At 66.0% G+C, this 19,592-nt stretch overlaps 2 protein-coding genes across 3 annotated transcripts in view; both read right to left on the reverse strand.

Moving 5' to 3' along the window:
- Positions 1-56: 56 nt before the first annotated feature.
- TPP1 (tripeptidyl peptidase 1) lies at positions 57-6,571 on the reverse strand. 2 transcript variants are annotated; one of them, XM_058018987.1, is made up of 13 exons: positions 6,530-6,571; positions 5,378-5,473; positions 5,171-5,310; positions 4,949-5,099; positions 4,600-4,721; positions 4,126-4,316; positions 3,693-3,891; positions 2,246-2,434; positions 2,088-2,160; positions 1,437-1,557; positions 1,160-1,318; positions 871-1,008; positions 57-300 (listed from the first exon to the last, which is right to left on the reverse strand). In XM_058018987.1, exons 1-13 carry the CDS (start codon positions 6,538-6,540, stop codon positions 160-162), a joined length of 1,731 nt encoding a protein of 576 aa, XP_057874970.1. In that variant the 5' UTR covers positions 6,541-6,571; the 3' UTR covers positions 57-159. The 2 variants fall into 2 exon arrangements, with proteins under 2 accessions (XP_057874970.1, XP_057874969.1); XM_058018986.1 differs by lacking the exon at positions 6,530-6,571 and adding an exon at positions 6,458-6,474.
- Positions 6,572-9,736: 3,165 nt separating this feature from the next.
- Positions 9,737-19,592, reverse strand: part of DCHS1 (dachsous cadherin-related 1) — a 45,001-nt gene continuing 35,145 nt past the window's right edge. The window contains exons 15-21 of the mRNA XM_058043320.1: positions 19,093-19,206; positions 17,779-17,990; positions 17,483-17,637; positions 16,210-16,340; positions 15,489-15,775; positions 14,774-14,912; positions 9,737-14,551 (exon numbers count right to left, since the gene is read on the reverse strand). Coding sequence (XP_057899303.1) covers positions 11,937-14,551; positions 14,774-14,912; positions 15,489-15,775; positions 16,210-16,340; positions 17,483-17,637; positions 17,779-17,990; positions 19,093-19,206 — 3,653 coding nt within the window. The 3' untranslated portion in view covers positions 9,737-11,936. The remainder of the gene's footprint in view (positions 14,552-14,773; positions 14,913-15,488; positions 15,776-16,209; positions 16,341-17,482; positions 17,638-17,778; positions 17,991-19,092; positions 19,207-19,592) is intronic.

The following is a 19,592-nucleotide window of genomic DNA, read 5'->3' on the forward strand; positions in this document are numbered from 1 at the left end:
CCCTGGCGGCGGCGCGGACACAAACAGAGGCGGTGGGCGGGGCTTGCGTGTTTATTGCCCCGCCCCGCCCCCGGTTCCGCGGCCTTCGCCGTCCGGTGGGGGTCGGTTCCGCTGTCCGGTTCCGCTGTCCGGTGCCGCTGTCCGGCCACCGCGCCCTGCTCAGCGCGGCCCCAGCGCCCGCAGCAGGCGCGGGAAGTTGGGGGTGCCCCAGCCGGTGACCGGGTCCCAGGCGGGGGTGGCGCAGAAGCCCTGGCCCTGCACGGTGCCGTCCAGGCAGGACAGGTGGCAGCCCTGGATCACCTGCGGGGACAGCCTCAGTGCGGGGGCTCCGAGTCTCGGGACAGAGACCTCCGGAGCACAGGAGCCCCACACAGCCCTGGGACAGCTGTACCATGGGCACAGGGACCCTGCCTGCAGTACTCGGGAACCAGGGACAGCTGGCCCTGCCATCCCTGAGACGGGAATCCCAGGGACAGGGGCCCCAGACATCTGACACGGGGACCCGCACAACATCCCCCATGGCACAGGGTCCCCTCGGGACACGGGCAATGTGGAACAGCACGCTCAGCTGCACCCTGGCACCTCTGCAGCCCCTGCCACACGAGGGGACCTGACCCACAAAGCTCACGGGAGCCCATGGACACCCCTCCCATGGGAAGGACAAGGGGAACACCAGGACACCCCTCCCATGGGAAGGCCATGGGGACTCTGTCCTGCCCCAGGCACAGCTCTGGGAGCAGGAGCCCCAGGACAGCCCCTGGAGCAAACATGGCCTTCCCAGCCCCACGGACAGGCCTGCCCCAGGCCTCAGCCCCACACGTCAGGACACCCAAGTCAGCCCCCAGCAGAGCCCCTCCCTGCCCCACTCACATCGTAGAAGGCATCACCGAGCCCTTGTTTCTGCAGCTGGTAGAGCGCCGGGTTGAGGAAGCCGAGGGGCGGCAGCCCCCGCTGCAGGCGCCGGTCGTTGATCAGTGCCACCATGCCTGCCACCACCGGCGTGGACGCCTGCGTGGGCACAACCCCCCTCAGCCCAGGCCTGCCACGCCGAGGGCAGCGGGGACGGGCTCCTTACCGAGGTGCCCGAGACCCAGGGCAGCGGGCATGAGCTCCTTACCGAGGTGCCCCAGACCCCGTGCAGCGGGCATGAGCTCCTTACCGAGGTGCCCGAGACCCAGGGCAGCGGGATGCGGTTTGTCACCACCCAGTAGTTGTCGGAGAGCGCGGCCAGGTCGGGGTAGGCACGGCCGCTGCTGTTGTAGTAGGAGCTGGGGGGCAGCTTGGAGGCTGAGCGCAGGAAACGCCCGACAGCAGCGGCCTGGGGACGGCACGGCCTGTGGGCACCTCCACTGCCCACTGTGCCCACTGTGCCCACTGCGCCCTGTCCCCCCAGCCCTACCCCTGCGGCCCCGGGCTGGCAGCACAGGGGTCCCTACCTGGTACTCAGGCATGGGGAAGACGTTGCTGAAGCCGCCCCCGCTGATGTAATCCGTCACCTCCTCTGTCACCAGGAAGGGGTTCTTGAAGGACGTGCCACCCACCGTGGTGACGTAGGGGCTGGGGAGACGGGGACACTGCAGGTGGGCACACGGCTGCCTGGGCCTCGGCAGCCACCAAGAGCCCCCTCTGGTACCAAAACCTCGCCCCACAAACCCAACCAGCCCCTGGAGCTGCACAGGCTGCACCTCTGGGGTCTGTAAGAAGTTGGTGAGGACCCCAGGTGATCTTGGAGGGCTCAGACCCCATGGGGCTGGGGCTGGCTGTGCCCCCGTGGGGCTGGAGCTGGCTGTGCCCCGTGGGGCTGGGGCTGGCTGTGCCCCGTGGGGCTGGAGCTGGCTGTACCCCGTGGGGCTGGGGCTAGCCATGTCCCTGTGGGGCTGGGGCTGGCTGTGCCCCCGTGGGGCTGGGGCTCGCTGTGCCCCGTGGGGCTGGGGCCGGCTGTGCTCCTGTGGGGCTGGGGCTGGCCATGTCCCTGTGGGTCCGGGCCTGGCTGTGCCCCCGTGGGGCTGGGGCCGGCTGTCTCCTGTGGGGCTGGGGCTGGCCATGTCCCTGTGGGTCCGGGGCCTGCACTGACCCCTGGCACCCACCTGGAGGCCGGGAAGCTGGGCCGGAACGTGTGGTTCCCGCTGTGCTCCCGCCGGCAGCCAGCACCGTCGTCACCTGCCGGCACAGAACAGGTGACAGGGGACCCCCTGGCACCGGGCAGCCCCACCCCAGCCCCGCCCCAGCCCCGCCCCAGCCCCACCTGAGGCGAAGAGGATGGTGAGGCCGCGCGCCGCCGCCTTCATGAGCTCGGTGTTGACGCGCTCCATGTAGGCGTAGGACAGGCTGTCCTCGTCGTCCCCGTAGCTCACCGAGTGCACCCAGGGCACCGAGGACATGTTGCTGAGCAGCACCAGCCAGGCCAAGAAGGGCTCCTGGCTCTCGTGGCGCCCTGCAAGGACATGGGGCAAGGGACACGAGGATGGCTCCCCTGACATCAGGGACGGGGGACAGAGAGGAGCCCTGTCTCAGCAGCACCAGCACCTTCCTACAGGGCAGGGCAGCCCCAAGTGCTCCTTCCTGTGGGCCACAGAGCCGCAGCACACCCTGGAGCTCCGTGAGCTCATCCTGGGGCTCCTGACATTGGCACTGAGCTCCAGCTCAGCCCATGGGCTTGGCAAGAGGGCCATCGTTAGCCCAGGACAGGGGGCTGCACTCACGCCCCTCTCCAAGACTCTGCCCAGGGCTGCAGCCACGGGGCACCTGTGGACCCAGCAGGGCCTCGGCTCCTCCTGTGGCAAAGGTCCCAGCAGAGTGGTGCATGTGCCACCTGCACACATTGCACCCGCCCGGTGCCTCCCTGCCCTCCAGCCTCGCCCCTGGGAGGGGGGCAGAGCCCCAGCCACCCCCGCTGACTCTCAGTCACCCACACCAGGGCACCTGCACCTTCCCACGCCTGCAACTGTGTCAGGGTGGAGGGAAGGGCAGCACCCTGTTGCCACTGTCACCATCAGGGCCACTGTCCTGTGGCACTCACCGGCCCAGCCAGCTCCCAATCTGGGACACTGCCCCTAGCACCATGCCGTGTTTGTGTTTGTGCAAGCTGTTTGGCAATTTGTTTTCCCCGATTCCCTCACTCTCCCTCATCTGCTGCCCTGGGAGACTCGTGGGTGGGAGCTGAGCTGCAGCAGAGCTGGAAATCCCCAGGGGAGGAGGGCTGTGCCCTCCTTCATGGGATCTGAGCAGGGCAGCTGCTCCGTGTGGTGCCAGCAATGAAATCCCTGCTCCAGGATACCCTGGGCGTTGAAGGTTCACACAGTTCACAGTCACTGCACACAGCAGGAGTGACATCCCCAGGAGCTGGGAGTGCGGGGCCAGCTCTGACTTGGGGAGCACACAGGGAGCACTCAGAGCAGCTTGGGGAGCACCTGGGGCTGTCCTGCAGCCAGCTGCTGCACAGCCCTGCAGCTCTGCCCTCACCTGGGGCTGTCCTGCAGCCAGCTGCTGCACAGCCCTGCAGCTCTGCCCTCACCTGGGGCTGTCCTGCAGCCAGCTGCTGCACAGCCCTGCAGCTCTGCCCTCACCCCTCTGAGCACTCCCCTCTCCCGTTCCAGCCCCCTCCCTTACACCTCCAAGTGTTCCCTCCTGTGCTGCGGGCACTCCCCTCCTCCCTCTGGGTGCCCCCTGCCCCTCGGGCTGTTCCCCAGTACCTGGATTGCTGAAGACCCAGGTGGAGACGTTGGCCCCCGTGCTCATGATGTACTCCACATCCAGGCTGGCCTCCAGCCCGGCTTTGCCACGGCCCTGGCGCCCCACCACCCGGTCCACCTGCGTGCGGTGGGCAAAGCCGCTGCCAAAGAGCTGCATGAACTCGGCCAGGTCAGCCTGGTGGAAGTACTGCTCGAGGAACTGCGGGACACAGAGGGACAGGCTGCCTCCTCTCGAAAAAACAAGGTAACACCGTGATCCTGGCACAGGAAATCGCCCAGCACGGCTCTGTACAGCAGCCACCAAGGGACGCCCAGCTGTGCCACGACCCCTGGACCAGCAGCCACCCCTGGGACGCCCAGCTGTGCCACAACCCCCGGAGGACCAGCACCAATCCCTGGGACAGCCTTGGCACACAGAGCGGGCAGGGGTTACCTGTGCACAGGCCTGGCTGTTGTTGGGCAGGAGCCCCACGTCCCCTCCTGTCATGTTGTATCGCTGGCGCAGGACGGCCGGTGTCACGCCCAGGTGGAACGACGCTCGTGCCAGCTGTGGTGCCAGCTGTGGCTCCTTCCTGGCCCTGCTGACCGCCTTGCGCTCCGTGGGGAACCGGTGCAGCCCACCCACTGCAGCAGAGCACAGCAGGACAGGAGAGGCTGTCAGGGCACAGAGCCCCGGCAAGGCAGGACACAGCCCTGGGCTCTCCATCACCGCCCCATTACTGCATGGGCAGGCCAGCAGCAGGGCTTGCATTGCCCAGCCCTGCAGCCCTGGCCCAGGGAAGAGCCTCTGCAGCCTTCCACGGCTGAGCCAGCCCCAGCCTGGCATGCCCTGCACCTTTCACTGGATGCCACAGAGCAGGGCTCTGCAGGAGGCTCCGCAGCCTCACCTCCCCCAGGGGGGACCTACCAAAGTCCAGGTGCTCAGCGAGCTCTGCAGGGACCGTGTAGGGCAGCGGGGACCGCACCAGGCTCTGCTGGCCCTGCACGTAGCGGTGGAACTCGGCCCCGGGGAGCAGGCGCTCGGCCGTGCTGCAACACAGGGACAGCGCTGGGAGAGAGGGACAGCCACCACGGAGTGGAACTGCACTGGGACACAGGAACAGCCACCACGGGACAGGGCCGGGAGAGAGGGACAGCCACCAGGGACTGGGGCTGCACTGGGACACAGGAACAGCCAGCACAGGATGGGACAGTAGTGAGACACAGGGACAGGCACCACAGGGCCAGCAGAGCAGGTTCCAGCCCTTGGAGCTCACCTTGCAGGCAGGTAACACTCCAGAAAGTCAAGGGTGGTGACACTCCAGCAATCCTCTACACCATGGCCCTGCAGCCACTTCAGAACTGTCATCAGCGTGGCTGGGGAAGGCTGGACCAAGTCCCTGAGCTGCTCCAGGGACAGGTACTGCCCTGGGGGGCACACAGGGGTCAGATCCCCTCACGGGCCCCGGGTTCCAGGGCCTCAGGGACGGGGCCGTTACCGTATCGCGGGGACCGGGGGTCGGACACGGCCTGGACCAGGCGGGCGAGGCGGGCGGTGCCGCGCTGCCGCAGGGCGAAGGTCAGCTGCACCGGCTGCCCGGGATCCACGCGGCCGGCGTGGGCCCAGCCGGGGGGCACGCTGCGGAGGCATGGTCAGCGGGGCAGCACCGGCACCGGCACCCGGCCCGGCCCGGCCCCGCACCTACCGGAACGGCTGATCCCGCTCCAGCTCCAGCGCCAGCCCCGGCGCGCAGCTCCAGGCGGCCGCACACAGCGCCAGCACGGCGGGGACCCCCCAACACCTGCAACGGGCTCGGGGGAGCACGGGACCGGCACAGCCCGGGGGAACCGGGACCCACCGCGGACCGGGCCCGGAGCCCCTCTGGCCGTGCCTTAGCCTGGGCCTGGGGAGCGCCGCCGGAGCTCCCGGGTCCCAGCACCGGGGAGGGAGCCTGTCTGACCCTGTGACCGGGAACCCCGCCTGACCCCGGGCCCTCACACCGGGGAACCCCGCCCGACTGCCGGGCCCATTCCCACCGGGAACCCCGCCCGACCCACGAGCCCTCACACCGGGGAACCCCGCCCGACCCCGGGCCCTCAAACCGGGGAACCCGCCTGACCGCCGGGCCCTCACACCGGGGAACCCCGCCCGACCCACGAGCCCTCACACCGGGGAACCCCGCCTGACCGGCGAGCCCCAGCACCGGGGAACCCCGCCCGACCCCCGGGCCCATTCCCACCGGGAACCCCGCCCGACCCCGGGCCCTCACACCGGGGAACCCCGCCCGACCCACGAGCCCTCACACCGGGGAACCCCGCCCGACCCCGGGCCCTCAAACCGGGGAACCCCGCCCGACCCCCGGGTCCTCATACCGGGGAACCCCGCCCGACCCACGAGCCCTCACACCGGGGAACCCCGCCCGACCCCGGGCCCATCCCCACCGAGGAACCCCGCCCGACCCACGAGCCCTCACACCGGGGAACCCCGCCTGACCCCCGGGCCCTCACACCGGGGAACCCCGCCTGACCCCCGGGCCCTCACACCGGGGAACCCCGCCTGACCCCCGGGCCCTCACACCGGGGAACCCCGCCTGACCGCCGGGCCCGTCCCCACCGCCACCCGGGAGCCCCATGGACACCCTGAGCCTCCGTCACCCGGGAGCCCCGCCGGACCCCTGCGGTGCCCATCGCCGGGGCCGCAAGGCGCCCTCGCCCCGGTAGCGCCCATGCCACCGAGGGGTGTCCCGGTGTTCCCGTGCCGGGGTGCCCCGCTCGGTGCCCGTTACCCCCGCGCCATGCCGCCCTGCCGGGGTGTCCCCCCGCTCGGTGCCCCCCGTCCCGTGCCCCGTGCCCGTTACCCCCGCGCCATGCCGCCCTGCCGCCGGTCACGTGCGTGTGCGGGCGCGTGACTCCCGCCACGTGGGGACACCAAAACAGCGCCACGTGACCGCCCTCACGTGACGGGCGGAGCGGCGCGCCGGCACCGGCGGGGAGGGACTGGGCACGGAACTGGCACCGGCACCGGCGGGACTGGGCACGGCACCGGCACCGGGGGGGAGGGACTGGGCACGGCACCGGCACCGGCACCGGCGGGACTGTGCACGGCACCGGGCGGGGGGGGAGTGGGCACGGCACCAGCACCGGGGCGGGACCGGGCACGGCACCGGCACCGGCGGGACTGGGCACGGCACCGGCACCGGCGGGGCCTCGGGGCGGCGGGGCGGGCCCGGCTCCGGGGGGCGCTCGCTGCTGGCCGGCCGCCCCGAGAGGCGGCTCACACACGGCCCCGGCCGGCCCCTGTTCCCGCCCGTCTCCCGGCGGGATGCGGAGCGGACATTTCCTGGAGGGATGGCTCGGACCGGGGGCTCGGCGAGGGCCCGTGTCGGGCTCCCGGGCTGCCACCGGGGCAGGACTCCCTGCGGGGCTGATGGTCCCGGGCTCTGCGGCGGCAGGAGAGCCCCGTGTGAGGCCGGGGGTCCCGCTCGGGGCGGGGGTCCCGTGCAGGAGCGGCTGCTCGCAGCAGCGCAGGAGATACACAAACGATAATAACCATTAACGAACATCAACTCCAGACACCACCCTCGAACAGGAAACCAAACGCTAAGAACTTCGAAACTTGGGACCAATGAACCAATGGATTTCTGTGTGTTTTAACTGTACGAAATATGTGGAAAATTTAGTAAAATTCATGTGTCATGGAATGATTTTCTCTGCACAACCCAGGACATATGTGGATGAAACGATTTCTGTTGCACATCCTGGCCAGAACAAAATCCTGGCCAGGATACAGTAATGCCTTGATTCTCTAACAGTAAAAACGTTGTTGGGAGTTTTTTGGTTTTCCTGCAGTTTCGGTGACAAGCCCAGTCACACGGCACATCCCACGGCTCCAGCCGTTCCCAGCTGCTTTCCTGCGTCTGCAGAGCGGGGTCCGGGCCAGGAAGAGACAGGCGATGGGAAAACCACCTGCCCGGCCGTGGCTGCCAATCCCCCGCGCTGGAGCAGTGCCGGAGGCGTCTGCTCCTGCTCGCCTGTGCTGCCCTGCCCTGACAGCCCCGGTGTCCCCCTGCCCACAGACAGAGGGGTCCCAGCTGCCCACGACTGCGTGCCCCATGTGCAGTTTGGGGATGGGCTCTAAGTGGGATGGGATTTGCAGGGGATGCTGTCTGGCTCTGTCTGGACAGCCGGGATTAAGGTGGCCGGGCAGAGCTAATCGTGTTAGGGAGCATCTGCTGCTGCTGGCCCGGTGCTGGAGGTCAGGGGGCCTCGGAGACCCCTGGCTGCAGCCTCGCTCCCCAGACCCCTGTGCTGATGGGGTCGGGTGGGGATGGAGGAGCAGAGGGAGCCCCAGGGACACCGTCAGGGACAGGGTGGCCCTTTGCCCCCGGCCCCGGCTGTGCTGGCCTGTGCTCATCCCTGTCAGAGAGGGGGACAGGAGGGCTCCCCTGGGCCCAGAGCTGCCAGCAGGGCTGGGGGGCTGCAGAACAGGCTGGGGCTGTGCAGGACAGGCTGGGGATGTGCAGGACAGGCTCGGGATGTGCAGAACAGGCTGGGGATGTGCAGAACAGGCTGGGGCTGCAGGACAGGCTGGGGATGTACAGAACAGGAACAGGCTGGGGCTGTGCAGAACAGGCTGGGGATGTAGAGAACAGGCTGGGGCTGTACAGAACAGGAACAGGCTGGGGATGTGCAGAACAGGCTGGGGATGTGCAGAACAGGCTCAGGCTCTGCAGAACAGGACAGGCTGGGGATGTGCAGAACAGGCTGGGGATGTGCAGGACAGGAACAGGCTGGGGCTGTGCAGAACAGGAACAGGCTGGGGCTGTGCAGAACAGGAACAGGCTGGGGATGTGCAGGACAGGAACAGGCTGGGGCTGTGCAGAACAGGAACAGGCTGGGGCTGTGCAGAACAGGCTGGGGATGTGCAGGACAGGAACAGGCTGGGGCTGTGCAGAACAGGAACAGGCTGGGGATGTGCAGAACAGGCTGGGGATGTGCAGAACAGGTTGGGGCTCTGCAGAACAGGACAGGCTGGGGATGTGCAGAACAGGCTGGGGCTGTGCAGAACAGGAACAGGCTGGGGATGTGCAGAACAGGCTGGGGATGTGCAGGACAGGAACAGGCTGGGGCTGTGCAGAACAGGAACAGGCTGGAGATGTACAGAACAGGCTGGGGCTGTGCAGAACAGGCTGGAGCTCTGCAGGATTCACTGTGGGGTGCTGGAATCAGAGCTGAGGACAGGGAGCACACAGGTTGGTTTGGGGAACAACAGCAACAAAAGGAAAGCAGGGAAGGCAGGATGGAAGTGGCTGATCACATGTAGGTGGTTGATGGTCACTGCTGGGTCTGGCCACATCCGACACCTGACGGCTGCACAGCCACTCCTGGGTGTCCAGCTCTGTTTCCCAGGGTTGGGGACACTGTTTGGTGAGAGGGGCCCGTGTGGCATCAGGAGATCAGCACAGAGCCCTGTGCGTGCCTGTGTCACCCAACAGGGACAAGCAGAGCCAAAGCTGCTGGGCAGACTGCTGGGAGCACTGGGATCCCCAGGGCAGTCTGCGTGTGCTGGCTGTGATGGGGCCGTGCCTTGGGGAATTTGTGTGCCCAGGTGTCCTCAGTGGGGATCCAGGAACGTGAGGTACCTGCTGGGCAGATGACATGTCCAGGTGTGGCTGCTGCAGCCCTGGGGGCCTGCGTGCCCTGCCCACAGCCCCCACCAGAGCCAGGGTACGGGATGGGATAGGGATGCCCGTGGCACGAGGTACCAGCCGTGTGCACGTGTGTAGCCATGCCTTCCACGTGTGCCTGCATGGGAACACACCCAGCCTGGCTGCTGGACAGCCCCGGGGCCATGGTCCTGCTGCAGCTCCACTCACCCGTCAGGAAATGGACTCAGCAGGATGCAGCCGTGGACGTGGGACCAGAGCCTGGCCAGCCCCCCGTGAGCCCTGCGTGGGGCAGATCCAGCATCCCCCCACCATCAGCCCCATGGATCACGTTGCCAGCCTGGCAGGAGCCTGGCAGCAGGGATGGGGCGGTGTCTGTACAAACGTGTGGTTTATTAAGGCATTTTTGAGACGTTGGCACTTGGGTTCAGGCTGCGCCGAGCGGCCCCTGCGCGGCCGCGGGCAGCGCTGGCACATGCAGCTCCACGAGACACAATACAAAAGGTACAAACGAGTAAAAACAGCAATTGTAGTACAATGTGTAAAAATAAATAACTGGGGCTCAGTGACCCCAGCCCAAAGCAGGGTGCGAGTGTCTGGCCCTTCCTGTGGCGTGCAGGGTGACCCATCTGTGTCCCCACCCCAGATGTGCAGTGCAGCTGGGCTGCGTGGGCAGCACAGGGCCAGGGGGCACCCAGCATGGGACTGGGGGGCACCGGGTAGCCCTAGAGTGCCCCCACAGTCCTGAGGGACACGGGACACCCCCAGAGTGTCCCTACAGGGCTGGGGAGAACAATGTGTCCCCACAGCGCTTGTGAGCAGGACACAGAGGGGATGGGGTGCCCACCCCAAGAGCCTCTGTGGGCTGTCCCTGTGCCAAGGCAGAACCGTCTCCCCCTCCCAGGGCACCCCGGGCCCCTGTGGGTCCCCAGCAGAGTGGGCATGGCCCTTGGTGGGGCTCCCTTGGTGCCCACTATTGCAGGTGCCTGTCCCCTGTCACCGCCCCGTGCCCAGGACAGCCCCTGGGACCAGCAGCACATGCCAGGTCCCCATGGCACAGCGGGGATGGATGAGAGGCTGACTGTGACACACAGAGCTGCAGACACAGATGGTTCTTCCTGGGACAGGGGGGACGGGCAGAAGTGATGCATTTGGCTGCGGTGACAACACCTTTGGGGCTGAGTCTGGGGAATGTGGGATGGGAAGGAGCTTCCCCCAGCTCTGCTCAGGCACGGGGTGTCCCCCCGACCCCCAGACACAGGCCTGAGCAGACTGGGCATTCAGGGCTCTGTGGGGCACCCATGGCCGTGCAGGGATCACAGAGCCCAGGGCGGCACTCCCAGGGAGGGCTGTGACGAGGGAGCAGCTCCGGGGAGCAGCGGGCTCAGGGAGAGCGGGTGGGTGGGTGTGCTGCGGGTGTGACACTGCCCGTGTGTGCGAGTGGCCGTGCTGGGAGGAGATGGGCCCCGTGCCGGGCTCACAGCATGCATGACGGGGGTGCAGGGCAGCCCCATGCAGGGGCTGGGCCAGCAGCAGGGCGTTCTGGCACCCTGACCGTGCTCTGCACGTGGCCAGACTGTCCGGGAGGCAGTCATGCGACAGGGCCCAGGGAAGGCCAGATGCCCAGCGTCCCACTGTGGCTGTCAGAGAACACGCTGGGTGATGTGGCTTTTTGGGGTCACCTCCCACCTGTGCCCCCGCAGCTGCCGGCTGCCTGCCGGGCCGAGGGTCACAGCAGCCATCCCCACTGCTGCTGAGGCTGGGCTGGCCCTGTCAGCTGCACACAGCTCTGCCGGCCCCACTGTGCTGCCTGTGCCCGGGCACTGCCCCTGCCTGGGACCCTTGCCCAGAGAGGCACCTGCTCCCAGGAATGGGATTCCCATGCTGAGCATGGCAGGTGCCTCCCTGCCAGACCACAGGAACCATCCTGAAGTTCTGGCAGGAGATTCCCTGGATGTGTCACCTGCAGTGGGTAGCCAAAGGGCTCTCCTGTCCCTGCCCAGCCACAGACAGGCAGCAAGGTGTGGGCACTGCTGCCTCCTGCTGCAGCCAGCCCGGTGAGTGTCCCCTCCCGGGCAGGGGCCGGGCTCATTCCCACAGGCAGCATCCGTGCCCCAGGGCATCGCCCCTGCCCGGAACATCACCCCCGGCCACGGGGCATCGCCCCTGCCCTGGGAGCTCCGAGGGCCGCAAGGGAAGGCTCAGGGTCCTCCTGCACCCAGGCTGCTGCCTGGCCCTGGGCAGGGCAGGGTCTGGGCCTCCATCCCCTCAGCTCCCGGAGCAGCAAGTACCGTGAAGCACCATCGTGCCCAGCACCCATCTGAGCCACATGGACCATCACCCCGGGCCAAGCAGCACACGGACCATCACCCCGGGGTGCCAGCACTGGGGTCAGCAGTCCATAGGGCACCAGCCAGCACAGGCTCTGCCAAGCTGTGGGGAGGGACGGGGCCACGGCCCCCAAGGGCATCGGCAGTCCCAGGGCCCAGGCCAGGCCCAGCACTGGGAGCGGGATGGGCGCCCATTTTAGCAGCCCTGGGCTGGGCCCCACTCTGGCCCCATGGCTGCGGGCTGGGGCAGAGGAGTCCAGGGCCCAGCTCTAAATCCTGAGCTCGGCCTCCTCAGGGGGCTCCAGCGAGTGCTCAGCACTGATGGTGGAGGTGGACGGCCCCTGCGAGATGCCGAAGGGCGAGACCACCGGGGAGCGGGCGGCCAGCGGGGACAGCGACGGGGAGAAGCTCGGCGACATGGCGGAGGACGAGATGGAGCCCTCGTGGCTGATGGGCGAGCGGCGCAGCGAGGACGGGTGCGGGAAGGTCCTGCCTGGCGGCGGTTTGGGGGGCACAGACTTGGCACCCGGATGGGCCACTGAGGTGATGAGGGGCGGGGGGTCGATGCGGGGCTTGGGCTCTGCCTTGGGCTTGGCTGGGAAGGGCTTGCGCAGGGAGCTCTCATCCTTGAGGCGGGCGATCTCCGTGAAGACGCTGGCCAGCGGCTGGAACTGGGGACACCAGTTGAGCAGGTAATCCCAGTTGTAGCTGCCGCGGAGCTCCTCGTCGCTGGCCACGATGGCGGTGAGCGAGCCCTCCACGGAGGGCTTGCCGTCCTCGGGGAAGGCGTAGTCCTGGGGCTGCGAGGAGACGCTGAGGCCGCAGCGGACGCCCAGGAAGGCGCTGCCCCCCCCGTCCTCGCGGTACAGCTGCAGCGGCGGCCCCGGCAGCAGCAGCCCAGAGCCCTTCTTGCTCTTGAACCACTGGGCGCTCTCCAACGCAGCTGGCTCACACGAGATGTCGGAGAGCTGGTCAGCATCCTGCTGGATGCCAGAGTCAGGGCCGCGGGCAGCGATGTGCTCCTGCATGGAGGCTGTGATGCTGGCCACGCGTGGGTACTCGTTGATCATCCGTATCTCGTCATCCTCAGCGGCTTCGGCAGAGCCACGGCCGCTGGAATGCGAGGGGTCCAGGGAGCCGCCCCGCGTGTAGGGCCCCGCCGGCTCAGTCCCGTACCCTGGCAGCGCCTGGTGGTAGATGTGCTCGGCCCCGGGCAGCGCCGGCTCCTCACGGCCCAGCTTCTGCAAGGACCCGCTCTGCGCACGGGCCAGCGCCCCCTCTGCCTCTGCCTTCTTGTGGCCCCGGCGCTGCCGGGAGCGCACCAGGGCCAGCACGATGGCCACGGCGGCCAGCACCACCACAACGCCCAGCGAGGCGGCCACAGCCACCAGCAGGAGGTTGAGGTCAGGTGCCAGGCCAAAGGAGGTGTGTGTGACGTCGATGGTGACCTGCGCAGAGGCCACACGGGAAGCAGGCAGCGGGCTGCGGGCCTGCACCTCCAGGCTCATCTCCCGTGGCTCCCTCTTGGTGCGCCCAGCCCCGGCTTGGGGCTGGCTGTCCACACGCAGGTAGATGGAGCCCGTGGTCTGGTTGATGGCAAAGTACGGTGAGGGCTTTGCCAGGGTGTACAGCACAACACCGTCAACCCCCTCGTCCTCATCCGTGGCCAGCACCCGCCCGATGCTCTGCCCTTTGCGCGCACCCTCAGGCACCTCAAAGTTGAAGGAGGGGCTCAGGAAGATGGGATCATACTCATCTTCCCCCGTCACCAGCACCCGCACAGTCACAGTGGCCGAGGCATTGCCGGCGTCGGTGGCCCGAACCAGGAGCTGGAAGGCTTTGGCTCGCTCGTAGTCAAAGGTGAGGCGGGAGCGCAGCTCCCCGGAGCTGCCATTGACAGCAAAGGCGTCCCGGCCGTCCCCCGTGCTGGGGTCCCCCAGCACCTGCTCCAGCACCACGTACCGCAGCTCCCCAAAGGCGCCGCTGTCGGCGTCCACGGCGCGCAGCGTGGTCACCAGCGTGCCGGGCGGCAGGTTCTCCCGGATGCTGGCACTCAGCACCTCCACCGGGAAGTACGGCTTGTTGTCGTTGATGTCCTTCACCTCAATGGCCACGGGCACCAGCGCAAAGTGCCCGCCCGGCGTGTCCGTGGCCCGCACCACCAGCGTGTGCAGCGCCTGGGCCTCCCGATCCAGCGGGCGCGCCAGGCTCAGGGCGCCCGTGCTCTCGTGCAGCTGGAACAGCCTGTGCTGGTCCCCCGAGCTGATGGTGTAGCGCACGCGGCCGCGCGGCCCCGAGTCGGCGTCGTGGGCGGCCACGCGCAGCAGCTCGGTGCCGGGCAGCGCGGCCTCGCTCACCGCCGCGCGGTACTCGGCCCGGCCGAACACGGGCGGGTTGTCATTGACGTCCTGCACCGTGATCAGCACGGGCACGGTGGCGCTGCGCTGCGGCACGCCCCGGTCCGAGGCCGCCACCGTCAAGTTGTACACCGGGATGGCCTCGAAGTCCAGGGGCTCCACCAGCACCAGGGCTCCCTGTGTGCGGAGCTGCCCCCCGGCCCGCGCCACCCGGCTCTCCACCTGGAAGGCGTTGCCGCCGTTGCCGCTGACGATGGTGTAATCAAAGCCGGCGTTCTCCCGGGACAGGTCGGCGTCGCCCGCCTCCAGCATCAGCACGGTGGTGCCTGGGCGCAGGTCCTCGGGAACGCTGGCGTTGTAGCACAGCTCCTGGAAGCGGGGGCTGTGGTCGTTCACATCCAGAACCTGGAGCTGCACCGTGGCCCAGGATGAGAGGCTGGGAGAGCCGTGGTCGCGGGCCTCCACCACCAGGTCCAGGGTGGGCTGGCTGGCGTTGAACTCCACCTGCCGCGTGGTGAAGAGGGTCCCTGCGGAGCACAAGGCCAGGGTCAGCATGGGAACCAGTGGGAGCTGGGAAGGGTATCAGCTGGAGGAGCATTTGATGGTCACCCTGCTGTGTCTGCTTCACCAGCCACACCAGAAAGTGACCTTGTGAGGGTTTGAACGGAGGCAGGACGGGGGCACTCTCCTCCACAGGCAACCTTAGATGGACCCATGAGAGAGGCACACAGAGCACCAAGCCCACGCACCGTTGCTGGGGTCGATGGCAACATCAGGGCTGGGCACAGCCAGGTGGAAGGTGATGTCCCCATTGCTCCCTGAGTCGGGGTCGGTTGCACTCACAGTGAGGATGACACTGCCAGCAGGTGTGTGCTCTGGCAACAGCACCTGGAAGAGGAGGAAACCCCAGTCAGCATCTGGTTCCCCCCCGCTCAGAGCCCCCAGCATCCCTGGGATGGGGATCTGGGGCTGGCCACGCAGCCAAAGCCAAGGGCACCCAGCCTCTCACTGGCCAGGGAAACCACACACAAGGAGTTTGTGCTCCCAGACCCTTCAAGCATTCCTGGGGCTCCCCAGCCCCTTGGCTGGGCTTCAGTGCTGCAGCACACACTGCCCAAGCCAGCCTTCAACAGGGACCTGCCCAGGTCTCGCCACAAACACTTGTCTGGGCTGGGACCCATTTCCCACCCCCTCTGGCTTCCCCACTGTGCTCATCCCTTTCTGCTGGACCCTCTGCATCCAGCTGTGCCCCTTGCAGGGGCTGGTGCCAGGGTCACCCGCCTTCAGCTGGTTTCAGCTCCTTCTATGCCACAGTGAGAGCATGAAGGATGCCAGGATGCAGATGTGGGTCAGAAAGTGGGACCAGAAGGGGCTCAGAGCCATGCTCTGCTTTGTAAGGGCAGAGAGGCCAGGCAGGAGCTGCAGAGGCTTGTGTGGGCTGGCTGGCACACCCGGCACCTGTACCTGATAGAAAGCCTGGGTGAAGGTGGGTACGTTGTCGTTCACATCCTCCACGAGGACGGTGAGGTTGGCCTCGGTCTCGTGGCGCGTGTCGGAGGCGCGCAGGGTCAGCGTGTAGCGGCTGCGCTGCTCGCGGTCCAGCGGCCCCGTCAGGGACACGTGGCCCCCGTAGCGCAGCACCCCGAAGGTGTCTGCCACGTCCCCCTCCAGCAGCAGCGTGTAGGACAGGGCCGGGCCCGAGTCCACGTCGTTCCCGGTCAGCTGGGCTATCTGGGTGCCCAGCAGCGTGTCTGTGGGAGCAGACACGTGAGTGAGCACACCCAGCCCTGCCCAGCATACCTGGCTCACCTGGTGGGAAACCGGCTCAGTCCAGAGCCTGAGCACCAGGAAGAGGGGAAGATGCCATGGGAGAGGGGGATGAGGGCGGAAGACGAAGGTCTCAGGAGCTTGGCAGGACAGGTGGAGGTATGGCATGGGCACAGGGCATACTGGCTGGGGACGGTGAGCAGGCAGGGCAGTGTCTGCAGCCAGAGTCCCAGACATGGGGCAGGGGTCAGGCTGCTCCCTCAGGACACAGCAGCAGCACAAGGGTTGTGCTTGAGAGCTCCGGGGGCTTCAGCAGGTCAGTGTGACCCAGCTCCTGACAGGGACTGGCCTGGCCTCCCTGGGGCTCCTCCCCACCCCATGGCACCCCAGCTCTGGCCCCCAGTGCTCCGGCACTCACTCTCGGGGACGCGGATCTCCCAGGGCACCGGGATGGTGGGGCTGTTGTCGTTGATGTCCATCACCACCACGGTCAGCGTGGCCGAGCCCATCAGCGAGGGTGTTCCTCGGTCCATCGCTGTCACCACCAGGCTGTGGGCAGGCATGAGGTCAGATGTGTGTCCACACATGCGAGGGAGCACCTCACCCGTGTACTGGGATATGCACTGCACACCTGCATCACACCTGGGATGTGAACTGCAGGTGTGCACAGGGCTGGAGAGTGTGTGTGTGTGGAGGGAAATGCACAGCGGCTCAGACCCTGGGGTGATGGATCTGTGCAGGGCATCCTCTGGAGGTGTTTAGGGAAAGACTGCATGCAGCACTCAGTGCTCCAGTCTAGCTGAGAAGGTGCTGACCAGTCACAGGCTGGACTCAGCAATCTCAGATGTCTTTTCCAACCTCAGTGGTTCCGTGACTTGGAGAACACACGTGGGGCAGTGGGTTTGGTACATGGAGAGCACGGTGGGGCACAGCAGCAAGTTTTTGCATGTGTTGAAGTCTGGAAGGTGTGTGGGCGCAGGCAGAGCACCTTGTGGGGTGCAGGCAGGGGTCTGGGGCTCTCTGGCTGCTGGGGAACACCTGGAGCCTCTCTGGCATGGTGAGGGACGTGTGGATGGAGGAATACCCCAGACTCCCCCCACAGGGAAGAGGGCAGAGGGACCCCCAGCCATGGGGGCACCTGTGGAGGGGGAGAACACAAACTGGGGGTCCTCATTGGAGCAAGGTGTGTGGGGAAGGGCAGGAGAAGCCTCAGATTCATGGCAGGGTGTTTGCCAGCATGTCACATACGTGTGGATGGACATGTCCAGAGCGTGCACATATGGCGAGGGGCCCAGAGGACCTGTCTGGATGCAAGGGGACATCTGGGGGGGATAGTGCAGGGGTCTGGAGCCATGTGGCAGGATACAAGGGTCCCGTACTTGGAAGTGGAAGAAATTGAGCAGATGCAGTGCGGATTAAGGAGGCAGGAAGGGGAATGGATGAACCTAGGGCCCTCTCACAATCTCCTCAGCTCTGTAGAGACCTGACTGAGCTGTGTGTGGGCTCATCTTGGCCATCTGGCTCCTGTGTCCTTCACTCCCACTGACCCTCAGCTGTGCTGCCTGACAGAGCCATTTCACAGCCAGGCTGGGACAGCTTTGGGGGCACCAAGAACAGTGTTCCCCATGCCCCAGGGCTGTGCTCCTCAGCTCTGTCCCTGTCCTGGCCTCCTCCAGCTTGGCTGCACTCACCGCGTCTGGGACCAGATCTCTCTGTCCAGGATGGCAGCAGTGGTAATGGTGCCAGTCTGAGGGTCAATGTGGTACAAGCCCGGCATTGGCAGGGACTGGTTGATGGCATAAGTCACCTGCCCGTTCGCTCCCTGGTCCAGGTCATCCGCCAGCACCTGCAAAGCCACATGAGATGCAGCTGTGGAGCCCCTGAGGCAGGACTTGTGTGCTGGTGCCAGCCCCAGGCCCATGCAGCCCCCATCCCATATCCTCAGCCAGGCCAGGGCACAGGTGTCCCTGTTTGTGCCCTGCCATACCTGGATGACAGGTGAGTCGTAGCCCTGTGACTCCCAGATGAATGCCACGTAGTTCTGCAGCTGGAAGCGGGGCAGGTTGTCGTTCACATCCTGGAGGTTGAGGTTGATGGCCATAAAGCCAAAGGAAGCTGCAGTCTCTGCCTGGATCACCAGGCGCAGCCGGGGGCTGGCCTCGAAGTCCAGGCTGCTGGAGTCCTGCACTGAGATGGCACCTGCAGGGGAACAGAGGGAAGGGGGAGTGAGGTACCAGCACCATCCATCATCCATCCATCCATCCATCCATCCATCCATCCATCCATCCATCCATCCATCATCCATCCATCCATCATCCATCCATCATCCATCCATCATCCATCCATCCATCATCTATCCATCATCCATCATCCATCCATCCATCATCCATCCATCATCCATCCATCCATCCATCCATCCATCCATCCATCCATCCATCCATCATCCATCCATCCATCATCCACCCATCATCCATCCATCATCCATCCATCCATCCATCCATCATCCATCCATCCATCATCCATCCATCCATCCATCCATCCATCCATCCATCCATCCATCCATCATCCATCCCTCCATCCATCATCCATCCATCCACCCGTCATCCATCCATCCATCCATCCATCCCCATCCATCCATCATCCATCCATCCATCCATCCATCCATCCATCCATCCATCCATCATCCATCCATCCATCCATCCATCCATCCATCCATCCATCCATCCATCATCCATCCATCATCCATCCACCCATCATCCATCATCCATCCATCATCCATCCATCCATCCATCCATCATCCATCCATCCATCCATCCATCCATCCATCCATCCATCCATCCCTAATCCATCCATCCATCATCCATCCATCCATCCATCCATCATCCATCCATCCATCCATCCATCCATCCATCCATCCATCCATCCATCATCCATCCATCCATCCATCCATCCATCCATCCATCCATCCATCCATCCATCCATCCCCAGGGATGAGGCAGCCACAGCTTCTCTGGGTAACCTGTGCCAGAGCCTCACCACCCTCACAGGGAAGAATGTCTTCCCGAAATCCCATCTAACCCTGCTCTCTGAGGTTTTGGGAAAAGGTCTCATTATGGGGGACCACAACTGCACTGGGAGCAGAGCTAACAGCCTCTGGTCAGTGACAGGGCAGTGTCCACACTCCAGTACTGACACCTCTCACCGAACTGGTACAGACTGTGGACAGTGCTCCTGTGCCCTGGGGGCCCCGAGCACCTGAGCAGGCATGAGCAGAGCTCCCCAGGTGTTCCTGGAGCCGTACCTGAGCTGGGCTGGATCAGGAAGGTGTTCCTCTCGTTGCCACTGACAATGCTGTAGGTGATGTGCCCTGAGGAGCCCCCCGTGTGCACGGCCTGGACACTCGCCACCTCAGTGCCTGGGAGAGCAAAAGGGCATGAAGAGACAGAGCCTGGGAGCACGTGGCAAAGGGTCAGGGTGACGCAGGGCAGCACGTGCTGTACCACTGCTCTGCCTGAGGACACTGGGACAGGGGATGAAGAGCTGAGGTTAATGCTGGGCTGGGAGCCTGGTGTCATGGTGCATATCCACAGCTCCTCAGTGGTCTCACTGTGACCCTGGGGACCTTCTGGGAGCACTTGGGCACCTGTGGCTGCCGACAGTGATCTGAACACACTCAGGCCAGCCCACAGGGACACCACTCTGAACAGCCTGGGCACCACTCAGACCCTGCAGCTCCTTGGGTCTGCCCAAAGCACAACAGGACTTCCCCAGACCCCACAGCGCTCTGTGATGGCAGTTGCC

This window comes from Melospiza georgiana, chromosome 2, assembly GCF_028018845.1.
Source record: "Melospiza georgiana isolate bMelGeo1 chromosome 2, bMelGeo1.pri, whole genome shotgun sequence".
Lineage (NCBI taxonomy): Eukaryota > Metazoa > Chordata > Aves > Passeriformes > Passerellidae > Melospiza > Melospiza georgiana.

Coding starts and splice junctions, on each gene's coding strand:
- TPP1 (XM_058018987.1), bottom strand. Junction 4,317..4,599: donor CGCTGAGCACCTGGACTTTG/GTAGGTCCCCCC, acceptor GCTCTGCTGCAG/TGGGTGGGCTGCACCGGTTC. Junction 3,892..4,125: donor ACAGCCAGGCCTGTGCACAG/GTAACCCCTGCC, acceptor TGTGTCCCGCAG/TTCCTCGAGCAGTACTTCCA.